The sequence below is a fragment of the Trachemys scripta genome, chromosome 4 (assembly GCF_013100865.1).
Source record: "Trachemys scripta elegans isolate TJP31775 chromosome 4, CAS_Tse_1.0, whole genome shotgun sequence".
Taxonomy (NCBI): Eukaryota; Metazoa; Chordata; order Testudines; family Emydidae; genus Trachemys; species Trachemys scripta.
This window is the reverse complement of record NC_048301.1, coordinates 62,500,315-62,516,449: the sequence shown is the minus strand read 5'-3', so window position 1 is coordinate 62,516,449 and position 16,135 is coordinate 62,500,315. Positions and strand designations below refer to the sequence as shown.

General features: G+C 43.3%; 1 protein-coding gene across 1 annotated transcript in view; it reads left to right on the top strand.

The window, feature by feature from the left end:
* Positions 1-3,597: 3,597 nt before the first annotated feature.
* Positions 3,598-16,135, top strand: part of LOC117877180 (cytosolic phospholipase A2 zeta-like) — a 35,548-nt gene continuing 23,010 nt past the window's right edge. Inside the window, exons 1-4 of the mRNA XM_034770033.1 lie at positions 3,598-3,960; positions 6,778-6,850; positions 11,050-11,186; positions 13,094-13,222. Coding sequence (XP_034625924.1) covers positions 3,850-3,960; positions 6,778-6,850; positions 11,050-11,186; positions 13,094-13,222 — 450 coding nt within the window. The 5' untranslated portion in view covers positions 3,598-3,849. The remainder of the gene's footprint in view (positions 3,961-6,777; positions 6,851-11,049; positions 11,187-13,093; positions 13,223-16,135) is intronic.

Sequence of the window (16,135 nt, the reverse complement as noted above, 5' to 3'; positions counted from 1 at the left end):
TCCCACGTTGATGTTGGTGAAACGTCCCTTGTGATCCACCAGGGCTTGCAGCAGCATTGAAAAGTACCCCTTGCGGTTTATGTAGTCGGTGGCTTGGTGCTCCGGTGACAAGATAGGGATATGGGTTCCGTCTATGGCCCCGCCACAGTTTGGGAATCCCATTTCAGCAAAACCATCCACTATTGACTGCACGTTGCCCAGAGTCACTACCCTTGCTATCACCAGGTCTTTCATTGCCCTGGCAAATTGGATCACAGCAGCCCCCACAGTAGATTTGCCCACTCCAAATTGATTCCCGACTGACCGGTAGCTGTCTGGCGTTGCAAGCTTCCACAGGGCTATTGCCACTCGCTTCTCAACTGTGAGGGCTGCTCTCATCTTGGTATCCTGGCGTTTCAGGGCAGGGGAAAGCAAGTCACAAAGTTCCATGAAAGTGCCCTTACGCATGCGAAAGTTTCGCAGCCACTGGGAATCGTCCCATACCTGCAGCACGATGCGGTCCCACCAGTCTGTGCTTGTTTCCCGGGCCCAGAATCGGCGTTCCACGGTATCAACCTGCCCCAGTAACACCATGATTTCCACATTGCTGGGGCCTGTGCCTTGTGAGAGGTCTATGGCCATGTCAATTTCCTCATCACTCTCGTCGCCGCGCTGCAATCGCCTCCTCGCCTGGTCCGGGTTTCGCCTTGGCATGTTCTGGCTCTGCATGTACTCCAGGACAATGCGCGTGGTGTTCATAGTGCTCATAATTGCCGCGGTGATCTGAGCGGGCTCCATGATCCCAGTGCTAGCTATGGCGCCTGGTCAGAAAAAAGGCGCGAAAGTAGTATCTGATGGACCAGGAGAAGGAGGGCGGGAGGGAGGGAGGGCCGAGTGACGACATGGCGTACAGGTACAGGAACAGGGAGAAACACAAACAACTGTCACACAGAATGGTCCCCCCAAAGATTAAACTGGAAACCCTGGGCTTAGCAGGCCGTTGATTTCACGGAGGAAGGGGAAGCAAATGAACACAGAACAAATCTATTTTTTACATCTTAAGGTGGCAGCCGACGCTGCAGCATGAGTGACAGCCATACCAGTATGACGATGACGGATACCAATCATAATATGCCATCATCTGCCAAAAGGCAAGGGGCTGCTGCTGTGTAGCAATGCAGCCCCACGTCTGCCAGCCCCACGTCCGCCAGCACCCAGCATCGCCCTCGGCCTCTTCTGGGTGCTTAGCAGACAATATTGGGCAATTGGCAGAAAATAGTATATTATGACTGGTAACCGTCATCATCGAAACAGTAGCATGTCTGCCCAGGTGGCCATGATTGACAGCCATACCAGTACGACGACGACGGGTACCAGTCATAATATACCATCGTCTGCAAGGGGCTGGTGCAATGCAGCACTACGGCTGCCAGCCCCACGGCTATCACTCATGCTACACCGTCTACCGCCAAAAGGCAGTTAGCAGCTGCTGCTGTGTAGCAATGCAGTCCCACGTCTGCCGGCACCCAGAGGACATATGGTGACGGTGAGCTCAGCTGAGCTGAGCGGGCTCCATGCTTGCCGTGGTATGTTGTCTGCACAGGTAACCCAGGTAAAAAGGCGCGAATCTATTGTCTGCCGTTGCTGTGACGAGGGGGGAGGGGCCTGACGACATGTACCCAGAACCGCCCGCGACACTGTTTTGCATCATCCGGGCATTGGGATCTCAACCCAGAATTCAAAGAAAAGGCGCGAACCGCTTCTCGGCTCGAGCTGTGGCGCAAACGTAGTATCTGACGGCCTAGGGGAAGGAGGGAGGGGGGCCGAGTGACGACATGGCGTACAGGCACAGGGAATTAAAATAAAGAACGGTGGCTGTGCATCAGGGAGAGACACAAACAACTGTCACAGACTGGTCCCCCCCAAAGATTAAACTGAAAACCCTGTTGACGGAGGGAGGGGGAAGCAAATGAATACAGAGAAAATCTATTTTTTACATCTTAAGACGACGGTGCAGCGTGACTGATAGCCCTCGGCATCTTTCTGGGTGCTTGGCAGCAAATACTGGGCGGTGTATGACGATGGTCTTCAGGCCTATTGCACGAGCTGCTGCTCAGGGAAGACTCTGCTAACGTGCGATGACCCGACTTGTAATAGGCCGGCTAACAGTCATAATACACCATTTACTGCCAAAAGGCAAGCCCCACGGCTGCCAGCACCCAGATCGCCGATGAAGGCTACCAGTCTACTGCACCGTCTACCGCCAAAAGGCAGTTAGCAGCTGCTGCTGTGTAGCAATGCAGTCCCACGTCTGCCGGCACCCAGAGGACATATGGTGATGGTGAGCTCAGCTGTGCTGAGCGGGCTCCATGTTGTCTGCACAGGTAACCCAGGTAACCCAGATAAAAAGGCGCGAATCTATTGTCTGCCGTTGCTGTGACGGGGGAGGGAGGGGCCTGACGACATGTACCCAGAACCGCCCGCGACACTGTTTTGCATCATCCGGGCATTGGGATCTCAACCCAGAATTCCAAGGGGCGGCAGAGACTGCGGGAACTGTGGGATAGCTGTGGGATAGCTACCCATAGTGCAATGCTCCGGAAGTCGACGCTAGCCTCGTACTGTGGACGCGGTCTGCCGACTAGAGCACCTAGAGCATTTTATTGTGTGGACATACACAATCGGCTGTATACAACCGATTTCAATAAAACCGGCTTCTATAAATTCAAACTAATTTCGTAGTGTAGACATACCCTCAGATGTGTGTTGCTCAGTTTGTCCTATTATTTTACTAGGGAATTAAGTTAGATTCAGGACAAATAACCAGGTGACTTGAAGTTTGGCTTTACAATGTATGAGGTTTCCCCAGTTCTCTCTACCTTTTAAAAATTAATTGCCAGTAGTTCAGAAAATTCATTAACGAATACCTTAAAGCCCCGGGATAAAATCTGAAACTATTGATTGTTTATATTTTTTCCAAAGTATTCTAGTACCTACTTTTAATAATTTTTACAGTATCTAATCCAATGCTTATTGAAGTCAATGGCAATGAGTGTTGGACTGGGTCCATACTGAGAAGGGACCAAATTGTGCTTGCATTGCCCACCAAAGTAATCTCATGAAGTCAAAGAGTTTTACTTACATGAGAAAAGTAAGCAGAATTTGGCCCAAGGTCTCAATCCCATTCTAATTGTCCAAACCCCACTTGATTTTTATTTGCAGTAAATTTGGTTGCTGTTTTTTTTTTAAGATCCCAAACTTCAGTGTCTCAGCTATTAACAACTGTTATTTTTAACTAATAATTTCCTCTGCCTCCTTCCTCATTACCCCCCCCCCCCCGCCCCGTAATAGACATAAATATCTTCCTTATCCCCTTAATTCTTTGGATTCTTAACTTTGATTGTTATCTAGTCTTTCTTTGTTGCCTTCCATCAGAGGATCTCAAAGCACTTTACAGACACTAATTAACTGTGACATAAGGATTTCAACACACCCGGAAATTGAAGCCCAGAGAAGTCGTGACTTGCCCAAAGTCATAGAACAAGTTTGTGGCAGAGTCTGGAAGAAAACGTAGTGCTTCTTGTCAGATCCTCTTTCCGCTTGCTCGAGCTACTTTATTTGCCACCCTTATGTTCTACTGCTAGTGTTTGGAAAAACCTGCCAGTGAGGCTGTAAACTGGATTGTTCGGCAACTCCAAGCCACGCCCCCAGCCGCCCGTGATCGCTTCTCCCTGTTGGAGCAGAGCTCTGGGTGTAACTCAGGACAAAGCTACAGCACTTCAGAGGACCGAGGAGAAGCAGCCGGTCACATTCCAGTGACTTGGTGTTTTCACTCCTGTTTGTTTACCTCAAGGTTTGGGAAGGTCTCCCATGTTCCGTGCTGTGCTGCTTAGCCGGGTGTCACCCCGCATGTTCCCACTTCTGGCTGCTGTGCTATTCCAGAGGAAAGAGAGGAAGAATACCGGGCTCTCTCACTGGCAGGTAATGTAAACTTTTGCCCTTCCTTTGTGTCATCACCCACATGATAAAGAAGCAACTAAAAGTTATGAAACATGCATAAAAGCAACCCTAAAACCGGGTGAGCACAGCCTTTGTCATGTGTGGGAGAAGCTACCTAAGGCTGGGTTTGGATAGCGAAGGTGAGGAAATGCTTTTGCAAATCTCATCCATAGTCTATTTTGTCTATAAAGAAGCAGAGCAATTCTGTGCCACATTAACTATTTACAGGTGAAATGTTGCTGTTGAGAATTAGAGGTGCACAGATGCTGTCCCTTCGGTTTATTCAGATTCAAACCCACTGAGTTTCACTTAGAGGTTTCAAGCTCATCCAAACTCAGATAGCAAACCTGGCAATGTTCTGTGCTTGTTACGCTTAGCAATTCACTGAGCCAGAAGACCGGTCGTGGACCCGTCCATTGTGTTTTCTTATGAAACTCCTTCTCTCCAAAAATGTGCTTATCCAGAGGCAGATTGAAAAGATGTAAGACCTGCAGGACCTGAAATTGCCTCAAACAAAAGTGATGATTTAATCTTTAGGTTTGAATCCAAATGAAGCAGAGTTAAGGTTGGTATGTCCTTTGAAAATTGATTTTTTTATTCAGCACTAGTGAGAATAATTTTGGGGTGAAAATTGTTCAAGGGCCTACAAAAGGCTACTCCACTGTGTGTGTGAAGGGGGTCTCTGCCTTGAACCCATATAAAATGGGGAAGGCGAGGAGTTCTGCGCTCTGTTATAGACAGAACCACTAGATTTGTAGCTGTGTTAATCCAGTGGCTGGGAAGCCCCTCTTAGGGGTCTGCAGAAGAGCTCCAGCAGATATTCCAGCCCACAGATGGACAAGTGGCATCCAGTTCTTAGTGGGGGGCGGGAAAGAGAATTCCATCCTAGGCAATGTGAAGTCCCCTACAAAAAAGGGCCACTCATTCAGGGAAGTACATTTCACCTAGGGTGCAATATGCCTAATATGGAGAAAGGGCACATGGGCTATAAACTCAATTCCAAGAGCTGTCTCACACTTGAATGTGTTGCACAAACACTCATTCCTCATATAGAACAGCTGCTCTGCTAGGAACCAGCTACTCTTCCAGCCCTGCCTGTCTCGCCCCTGGGACTCAGGTAGTGCAAACTTGGTGATGTCACATTTAATTTCTGGGTTTACTGTGCATGCTTATCTTGTAATGTGTTATGACACCACCTTATCTCTGATGAAATAAAACTGCATTAGACTCAGAAAGGTGCCAGTTTACTTAAAAGCATGGGACTTGGAACAGACTTAGCTCTCATAGCTGGCAGAGATCTTTGCTATGCTCCTGAGGCTTTAATTTATGTTGTGGAAGTTCCTCTGTTTGGAGAATGTTGATTCAGCTGAGTGACTGTTGTTGACAAACATCTTTTCTCAGAGGCTCTTGGAGAGGATCATTATCATTGGGATTGCAACACATGGATGTACATTGACATCCTTCAGAGTGAAGTGAAGGAGTGGGATGGGTGCTGGTGTTGTGTGATCTCCCAGATGTCAATATTATGGAACCTTATGTCTCAAGTCAGGAGAGTTCAGTCACTCATGATGGCAGGCATTTTTGCAACCAAATCCTTACTGCATTTAACAGCCTACAGGGCAGTAGCAATTTTCCACCAGGGAGGAAGGAAAAATAACCTTACATACAGCCATGTATCTCATTCCTTAAACTTGTAGACCAAGTATTGGGAAGGTAGAGAGGCGGATGGTTTAGGTTGAGAGGTTAGTTTGGGATATTGAAAGAAGAAAAACCTATTAAGAAAAGCTTCAAAAACAAAATGTGTTTAACCTGGCAGAGGGGAGAAGAAGATCTAATTATGGCTCTGATGTATATTACACTAAAAAGAAAATTATAAGAATGTTAAGGTTACAAAGACAAACACTCAAAACTTAGGAAATGTCACTACTAACATTGTCTGTGCAACCTTAGTTTGCTCCCCTTGTTTGCATGCATTGCAATAGTCTTTAATTACATGATCACTTAGTATATTTCCACTGGACCCCTGCCTCATTCAGTGCACTGAATATTTTGTTTTATCTTCATAGTTCAGTATTTGTCCCATTCAAACCCTGCTCTGAAGACAGAATTATTAATTTCCTGATAGGCTTTTCTATGATGCTCATCACTATAGTATCTGAGTGCTTCACAAACAACTTATTTTCACAACACCCTTGTGAGGTAAGCTGGGGGAGGAATCTTATCCTTAGTGCCCATCTGTAAAATGGGGATATGTCTACACTACCAAAAAAAAAAAAAAGACCCATGGCAGCGAGTCTCAGAACCCAAGCCAACTGACTTGTAGTCAATATAGCAATGTAGCTCAAGTGTTCTGTACAAATTAATGGGACATGCTAAGTTAGGAGGAAGGTTTTAAAAATTAACATATCTAATTTATAGCTCAGCAGTAATAGGGTTAATTAACCTATTTGAAACTGAGCTGTAACAACAGTGAGCCCTAAAGAGTTCTTCTTTCTTCTATGACTCTCAGTTTGACCCTAAAAAAGATTACTTTTACCTGTGGTGAGATGAGAATTCATTTAATTCTCAGCCTCCCTTCACTGAGGTGCTCTGTCTCTGTCCTTCACCCACCTTATTCAGAGATACCACCTTATGTCTTCACTTTCTCAATTTCTGATAGTTCTTATATTTCAAAACTGAGATTTACCTATCGTGGACCCTGTGCGGGTTGTTCCACGTCATTCCCTTATCTTGATATTTGCATGTTTGTGGAAGGTGTGCTGAGGCTGAGTTTAACACAGAACCTGCTTGTCTTTACAGCGTGAGAAGCATCCTTACTACAACCTCACAGTAAAAGTCCTCAGAGCCAGAAACATCCAGGGTACAGATCTGTGTAAGTACTTGACAATGTTGTGCAGACTCATGTTTTACACAATGCACAACTGTAGTATAGCCCGGATTTCCTCTGGTTGATGTAACACTGCATTCCCACAGCTTGCGTGTTTTTCTAAAATATCTGCTCTAGGAATTGCTTGGGGGAAGTTCTCTGGCCTGTGTTACACAGGAGGTCAGACTAGGTGATGACAATGGTCACTTCTGACCTGGGAATCTATGAATCGGTCATTTTCAGTATATATTTACATAAAACTTTTTCCTACTAAAATGTATTTATATATTTTCAAGGACTGAAATAGAGCCAGGATTCAAATTAGTACCTCTTATGTTTCTGCTCCCTGTGCACATCCAGCCATGGCCTTCACTGTGTTCTTTCACACAGTCTCACCACAGTGCAACTCTACCCTGCAACTCTTGCCTTCCTGCAACTATTTGCATCAACTCTCCGTCTTAGTTCGAGCCTCTATACATCTGTCTTCTCCCTGGACTACAATCCCCCTTTTCTTTCTCCCTTTGTTATGCTTACTGTTTAACTCTGTAAAGCCTTTGGGGACACAATGTGCATGAATGATGCTAAAAGTAAAGCTGTTTTGTGCCCTCCCATCCATTTTTGTTTACTTTTTCCTTTCCCTTTTTTAATATTTGCTTTTACAGCCTCATGACTTTTAAAATCCCCTTAGTCATTTTGGGTTTACTGTGTTTTCTTAATTAGTATGGATTTTGAGATTGAGGTAGTCTTAGATTCATATATAACATCAATACTAAATTTATTTAAATATTGAGTATCTATACAGCTAAAGCTACGATAATGCTGAAGTGCTGGATTCTGTAATAACACCATATGTTGGTAGTCCATCACTAGTGGTGATGATATTGTCGAAATTCTCATATATGGCTACGCATATGACTCCGCAGTCTGAATCCTGATGCACAGAATCAGCTGCACTGAGGGCATGGGAAGTCTGAATCTATATTATTTGATGATGCAGCTCTGTGGCACCTTTCACGTGCAGCCTGGAGATAATTTCATCGATCCCGCTCAAACTTATCACATGCTGATCTTGTCAGAGACCTTCAATGAGCCTGTTCTGAGCCATTTGCTCAAGTTCTTTGAGTTTGATGCCAGCCCACTGGAGTCTGCTCTTCAGATTATCTTTGAAGCGCTTATATGGACAACCCTTCTTTCTTTGGCCCTGACTCAACTCCCCATACAAAATCTGTTTTGGGAGAGGTGGTCTTCCATTCTGATGACATGCCCAGTCCACCTAATAACATTTCCTCATTGCTGGTTATGTTTGCTCTCTCAAGGCCCTTAATATTGGTCACTCTGTTCTAACAGTGAATGCTCGTTATTGAGCGAGGGTCACATGCAAAATTGCTCAAGCTGTTTAATGTGATGTCTGTAAAGCTATGAATCTGTCTCCGATCCATGTAGGAGAGACGTTAGAACCACTGCACTGTAGATCTTCAATTTGGTGGAGAGACGGATGTTGTTTTGATTAACAACTGTTGTTCGAAGTCGGACAAGGGCCTGGCTGGCTTTACTAATTCTGGAGGAAATTTCCTTATCAAGGGAACCATCAGTTGAGCTGGTACTGCCCAGATACTTAAACTGATCCACATTTTTCAACTGTGTGCCTTGGATGAAGATGGCTGGCATTGGGGCATCGGAATGAGGTGCTGGTTGGAACAAGACCTCTGTCTTCCAAGACTGATGGTGAGGCCAAAGAGCTGGAATGCTTCAGGAAATCTATCAACGTTGACCTGAAGGTCGTCTTGTCTATGAGCCATCAAGGCACAGTCATCTGCAAAAAGTGCCTCGACGAGAAGCCTCTTGGTCTTAGCAGTGAGTCTTTGAAGATCAAAGAGGGAGCTATCAAGTCAGTAGCGGGATGTATATTCCCCTGATCCAAGTCCCTTGTTGCATGGTTGAGAACACAAGCAAAGAACAAGTTGAACAGCACTGGAGCAAGTATGCAGCCTTGCTTCACTCCATTCGAGATTTCAAATGCTTCGTAAAAGTCACCACTGGTGAGGACTTGTACTGTCATGTGGACATTGAACAGACAGATGATTTGTATGAATCTTCTTGGGCAGCCCAGTTTATGTAGAATAGCCCATAGACCCTCTGTGTTGACCGAATCAAAAACTTTGGTCAAATCGATTGAAAACTGCATACAGGTCCGTGTTCTGCTCTAAACATTTTTCCTGGACCTGCCTTACAACAAAGATCATGTCCTTAGTGCTATGACCTGGTCTAAAACTACACTGCGCTTCTGGCAGATTCTCCTCAGATATGTCAGCTATGAGTCTGTTCAGTAGAATGCAAGCTAGTATTTTGCCTGCTGTACAGAGGAGAGCAATGACTTTAGTTTCTGCAGTCAGCTTTGATGCCTTTGTTTTTGAACAGTGATATGATAATAGCATCTTTGAAGTCTTGTGGCATTTCTTCTTCCTCCCAAATGCTACTCAGGATGTCATGAAACACCTCGATAGCCTTTGGGCCTGCTCCTTTATACAATTCTGCTGGGATACTATCCTTTCCAGATGCTTTGCCAGAGTTCAGTTGTTTGATGGCTTTTATAACTTCCTCAACTGATGGAGGGAGATCGAGATCCTCTTCGATGGGTTTCTCAGGTAAATGGTCGAGGACGCGTCGATTGACTGTGGATGGTCTGTTGAGTAGACTATTGAAGTGTTCAGCCCATCTCTGTATGATTCTCTCTTTGTCTTTGACAAGTCCTTATTATGATTGTTTGTTGAAGTGGATTGAATCAGCCATCCAAAATTATTTGACTTCATTGGGGAAGGGGTGGAGCCTGGCTGGAGGGTATTCTGGCTGGAAGACTAGAACTGTTCCCTTTTGGGGATGGGAAAAGGGGGAAGTCCCACATCCTGAAACAGTTTCTATGGGAACATGAAGCTATCTGGGAGTGCCCTGCTGTGGAGGATAAACCACAGGATGAAGGCAGATGGCAGTTGTGTAGGTTTGGTGAGGCAGTATAGTGGTAAAATAATTAGTTCCCCAAATCTTCAGTTTAATATCGCTTGTATTTCATTGAAGCGCCATTGTTCGACGTTGTACCTTGGCTAGTTGCACAGTCCTGAAAGTGAAGCCATTACAGTGAAATAAGGACATTAGCAAAAAGCATTTCAGATGAAAGCCATATTTCCTGGGCAAGCTGCAGGGTTTAATAGGCCAAGATGTGACTCATGTAGAACAGGCCTGAAGAGAATTTTATTCCAGGCTGGATTATGTGGGAATTTAAAGAAAATGTATTGCCTGAACAAGTTTCTTTCTATGCTGCATCCTGTTTTCAGGGCTACCTGGAAAAAATCTGTAGGTCCTCATGGCTTAATATATGTTAAGACAGTTGTGAGGGTATCTAATCTAGATTATGACCCACTGAGTTGTATCACATGAGCTTTCCAGCTCTTAGTAGTGTGTGTCTCTGCCAGAATTCACAAACCTATGAAATCCTGATTGTGAATGCAGGACTAGATCACATGCTTGGATCTAAGTGTCAGAATTTCCTGTCATGTAGGTACTTTATGGAAGAGATTTCCTAACATTTCCCAATTAAAAGGAACACATAGGATCTAACTTGTTTGGAATATCCTCTGAACTCAGCACTAGTGTCTTTATGCAGTCTTTATGGTCTGTGTTAGGGAGAACAGAAAACCAATGCATGTTACACAACCTGAGTGTTGCACTTTACCTTAGTACAGTAGAATTAGATTTATTCTAGTGCCCGTATTCTGATACTCTTGTTGCACTCAAAAACGTGGTTTGATTTTTTGCATTAGGCTTCTGGGGCATGGATCCCTCTGCACATGAAAGCATGGTATAAGCTAATATACTTAAAGAATGGCAGAGTGAGATCTTTTCCTCTACTGTCCAAATAGCAGTAAAATAATTTCAGAAGAAGAAACCTCTTTGGAGCACTAGCCCTTTTCCCAACAGTGTCCCTTTGAAGGAGGGGGTTTAACACTGGGACATACCTGAAAAATGAACTATTTCTGTGAAAAGAAATTCAATTTGCTGCTGTTGAAAATATTTGTGTCTTAATGAGAATACTCTCCCAGCCAGTCCAGCTGTTTTTTTCTGATTAATTCTGCACAATCCTGTGACATGATAGAATATAAAAAGCAATGACACATACCTGATTAGAATTATTCTGTACTTTTTAATTCCAGTGTCCAAGGCAGACTGCTTTGTGAAATTGCGTCTACCAACTGCATCTCCAGTCAGTTATCGAACTCGGGTTGTTGACAACTCCAGTAATCCAGAGTGGAATGAAACCTTCCAGTACAGAATCCACAGTGCTGTCAAGGTGAGGGAGAGCCTTTTGATATGGAGAAGATCAGATTATCTGGTGCTCCAGGGGTGGCAGGATCTTGAATTTAAAAAAAATCAAAGGATCTTATTACAAAAAAAAAGTCATTTCATGTAAAATGTCTCATATGAGCCTGCAGTTGCCCTTTGCTCGCAACACCCAAATGTGTTCCCCAAGTCCCTGCATAGTCACCAAAAGAGCTGATTCATAACTGCTCACACCCTTGAAAATCACAGCTAAGGAAAGAGAAGGATTTTTTTTCTCTAGTACCGTCTGATGCATTTTGGGGGAAAAGAGTATTATGAATATTATATTTGTATTATTGTAGTGTCTTAGAGCCCCGGTCATGGACCAGGACCCCATTGTGCTAGGCACCATACAACCACAGAACAAAAAGAGTTCCTGCCCCAAAAAGCTTATAATCAAAGCATAAAGCAAGAGAAAATAGATGAATACAGACAGACCAGGAATATAAGGAAACAAGGAGACAATATTGGTCACCATCATAGACCGTGATCAAGCAATCTGATATTGGCCCCATAAAGTTTTGGGAAATTCCTTCAGGTAAACTTTCCTGGGCTATTCATTCTCCCCCCCGGGGCTATTGTCTTCTCATGGTTGTATTTGCCCTAATGTCCTAGTCATTAGGGTAATATCACTGTGTGGGCAAGAATGCTGGGATCAACTAAATTCAAATAAGTTTGTGATATGAGTTGACTGTGAGTTTGTTTTACTGGCTGCAATAATTCCAATATTACAGAAATACAGAATTAAAAGTCATGAGAGGAGAGAGTAAATTTGTCACATATTGACAAAGCTGGACGGTAGTGTAGCATGAATGATGAAAACTTTTCAAATTCTGTCTGTGACAGTGCTCTATGTTGACACTAGTGATAAATAAATAAGGATATTATTTTTTAAAAGATGATGGCATCTCTTTATTAAAAAAAAAAAAAAAGCCCCACCAAAACCCTCTCTGCAGAAATTAGTTAACAGATACCGATTCCCAGCTGGCCCAGGTTTGTGTCATGGTTGTTTGTGGCTGCTGGGAGCGTGAGTTGGGTTGATAAATGACTCTGACAAGTCGGCAGAAAGTTACAAACAGGTAGGAGTTAGATTACCAAAATAAAAGCAATAAAATAACAAAGAGCTTTATATTCCCCCTAATTCATGAGGACACTTAAATTCTGGCTGCTACTGCTAAGGCTGTGCCGGAGCATTTCTGTAGTTTAGCAGTCTCCTTGAAACATGACGCTACTGCACAGGCCATTTATAGGCAACTGTACTTTGTGTACTAGTGCACCTGTCTGTTAATCCCAGCTGGGCTTGCCTCTGCCCAGTAGCAGTGATGATCAGGAAGTTATTGGTTGCTCCTGAATCACCCTGAAAGGGAGGAAACTGCTATCCTTTCCTCAGGCAAACCAGTGCTGAGTTAAGAAGAAATGCCAAACAAGTTGGGTCCTGTGTGTTCCTTTTAACTGGGAAACATTAGGAAACCTCTTCCAGAGGAACCATCAAAACATTAGGAAATCTCTTCCAGAAAAAACATCCCAAGTACGGGCTAACAAGCCCACATCCTCCACTGTGTCATGAGCTCTTTGGAACAGGGCAAATTCTACAAATGGGGAAAGATAAAATTGTTGCAGAAGGACTCTTAATTTTTCAGGCCTCTAAAAGGGTGTATTATAAACAATAGAGAGTAAAACAAATAGCAATACTAAGTAATTTATAACACTTTCATCCATCAACTTGCTTTTGTTAACATGAATATGGCCCTTTGTTTATCAGCTATGTACACACACACACACACAGCGAGAGAGAGAGAGAGAGAGAACAAAGTGTGTCTATCTTCCCCCCCATTCCAACCCATCCCTTGAATACTGTTTTGTTCTATTTTGTTTTAGAACATTCTGGAGTTGTCTCTCTTCGACGAAGACGTTCTGATAAATGATGAACTTACTTCTATTGTCTTTGATGTGGGGGGTATAAAGCCAGGCCAGCCTTTAAAGCGCACTTTCAAGTTAAACCCAGAGGTTGGTACCATTCACCCTGTGACCAAGCACCTTTACAAATCTGTTCAATACAGCCACACAGAGGTTCAATCACACTGAGAGAAACCTCTCCGCATTGCAGAAATTGTGGAGTACTTTTGATAATGCTCTTATGGTTATAGGGGTTTTAGTTTCTCTTGGCAGCCATTTTGGTGACAGTTGATATTATTTGGAACACTGATATTCGATGCTTCCCCATACATGTTAAACAAAGGGACCACTTCTCTTTTGCGCACTTCCTTTGCTGACTGGTATCCTGAATGTTATATCACTGGCCATGCACACTTCATTCTTCAGGCTTTACGTTCTCTGTGGTCCAGCTGTAACCAAAACCCCTATAACCAACTGTAGAGGGTGACGCAGTTGCACATGTTTGAGCAGGTCTGCTATTTATTCACTAAGCACCAGTGCTACACATGCACAATACTTACTCTTCTCTTTTCCACCAATTGACTAAAACTCGTCCTGTGGAATCCAGTGTAACCAGGAGTTCAGATTCTAGAGCAGGTTGCTCACTAGTTATTCCACATCTGTGTGGACTTCTGTATAGATAGAACTAGGGACCTTTTGGTCCAAAACCACAAGTCCCTACTACTTACGATAAAAGGAGACTCTCTTGGGTATAGAAGGATTCGTATCCTCTGTGGGCCCAGACAAGCAGTACAGCACATAGGCAATATCTCTTATGTTACAAGAGCTGCTATCATCTAGGCTCAGAACTGCCATTTTATAAAAAGTATCTTAATTTCCCTGGCAAAGAAGCATTCGGATTGACCCAGTGTATTGAAGTAATTACAAAATATTGGGGAAAATACAGTAAGCTAGTTTACATGCAAATACAGCCACCCTACATTTTCAAAAGTCACTAGTGATTTTGGTGTTTCTAAGTTTTTTGGATGCCCAACTAGAGACAATTCAAAGGGGTCCCTGTATTTCAAAAAGTGCTGAGCCACCCACCTTCTGAAAATTAGGTCCCTTTAAAGTGTCTCAAATTGGATTCCCAAAAATTGATTCACTCAAAATCACTAGTCACTTATGAAAACATAGCCTATATATATATATATAATATAAAGTTTGCAAGGATCAATATTCTTTGCTGCAAAGACTACCTCTCAATTTTAACAAGTTCAAAACTTAAGAATAACCACCGTCCTCGTGTTAAAATCTTGAATTGCTACATTCAGTCAAATTCACAGATTTTGCACGTGCTGGAGATGTAAGTGCTCTTCAACTACTATTGGTCCAGTTACTTTAGTTCCAATCTTATTGTTTTGCAACAAGATATCCCATCCATGGTCATTGCCTCAGCCAAGTTATACCCAATAGGCCTGGGTGAAGACAAACCAATTTCAGCCTTCTTTAAGAAATGTGTGCTAACTTCTTTAATACTATTCAAATGGATCCTACTTAGAAGCTGGAATGGCTGAGTTCAGAAGCAAACTTACCTGTGTACACTGTTACTGAGGAGTAATGATCCCTCATCTAGGCAACCTAGATGATGTATAGTAGTCTAAGCTCTGTCTACATAGAAGCTCAGATCACATGACCCTGGAGGGCCTTTTGTAACACTTTTACCCCTCTTTTGCCAGAGCCTGATTAGTGTGGTCTTGGCCACTAATTGTGATCCTGAAAAACTGATGTGGATCTGGAACTGAAAATTAGTGCCCCAGGGAGAAGTGCCAAATACAGTTGAGTTAGGATCTACATTTATTTCCTGATTAGTTATGTTCTTTGTAATCAGTTACTGAATGCTTGCTGGGTGCTGTGAATGGGAGATGGGCCAAAGTCTGCAGAAGGCTGTTAAAGACAGCAATGAGCTCAGAGTGCAAATTGCTGAAGAAATGAAACTAAACATAGGTAGCCCATATGGCAACATAATTGATTATAGCTACATATGGGTATTGGAGTTCAAAAGGGCTTCATTGAATAAAGTAGGGACAGATTTGAGAGCAAAGTTCCCCTTGTTCCCCTGTAACCTGTGTATGTATATAGTACTTAGCATATTCAAGTTCAAAGCATTGTTCAGCACTAAACATTAGCAAGGTGCTTGTGTAGACAAACTATTAGTTTGCAGCAAGCTGTAGTGTGAAACTACCTTAGACTAGCCTACTGTTCACCAACTATCCATGTATATACTACCTGCTACCAGCACACTGTAAGTTCTCTAGTGCACTTTCACCTACTCCAAATTCACTGGGGAATTTTTAGCACGTAGTAGTAGGGTCCACAAAGACAGTTAGTGCAAGGTAGATTTACACCCCAGTTTGCCACACACTAGCCGTTCATCTATACAAGTCCTAAATAATTCTATTGTCCCACCTGTAAGATGCATTAGTAAGTAATATCCCTATTTGCCATATCAGGAAACAGGCACAGCAAGGTTAAGGCAAACATTTTCAAAAATTGCTTCTGATTCTAGGATTTTCTGTTTTGGGGTGCCCAGCTTGAGACATGTAGGACCTGATTTTCAGAAGTGCTGAACACCCAGACAAAGTTGATGGGAGTTGTAGGTGCTCATCACCTCTGAAAATCAGACTCTGGATGCCCAGATATTGAGGTACCTAAAATTAGCAGCTGATTTTGAAAATGTTGATCTAAGTGACATACCCATGGACACAACAATCAAGATTAGGATTCAGGAGTTCAACTCCTAGTCACATGATCAGTTTGCGAGACAATGTCACCTCTCCTAAACCATAAAAAAAAAAAAAATCCTTGTACAGTCCCACTGCTTTGACTACAGTTTCACTCTAACCCTCTTTCTGTACTCGCTTTCTTTCTTCCTCTGGCTAAACTTCTAACTTCTCCCATTCAAAGCATTTTACAGCTCTGTCCCACATAAATCTGTCCTGCTTTTTTCACAACACACTCCCGTCTGTTGTCTTTTCTCCTGCC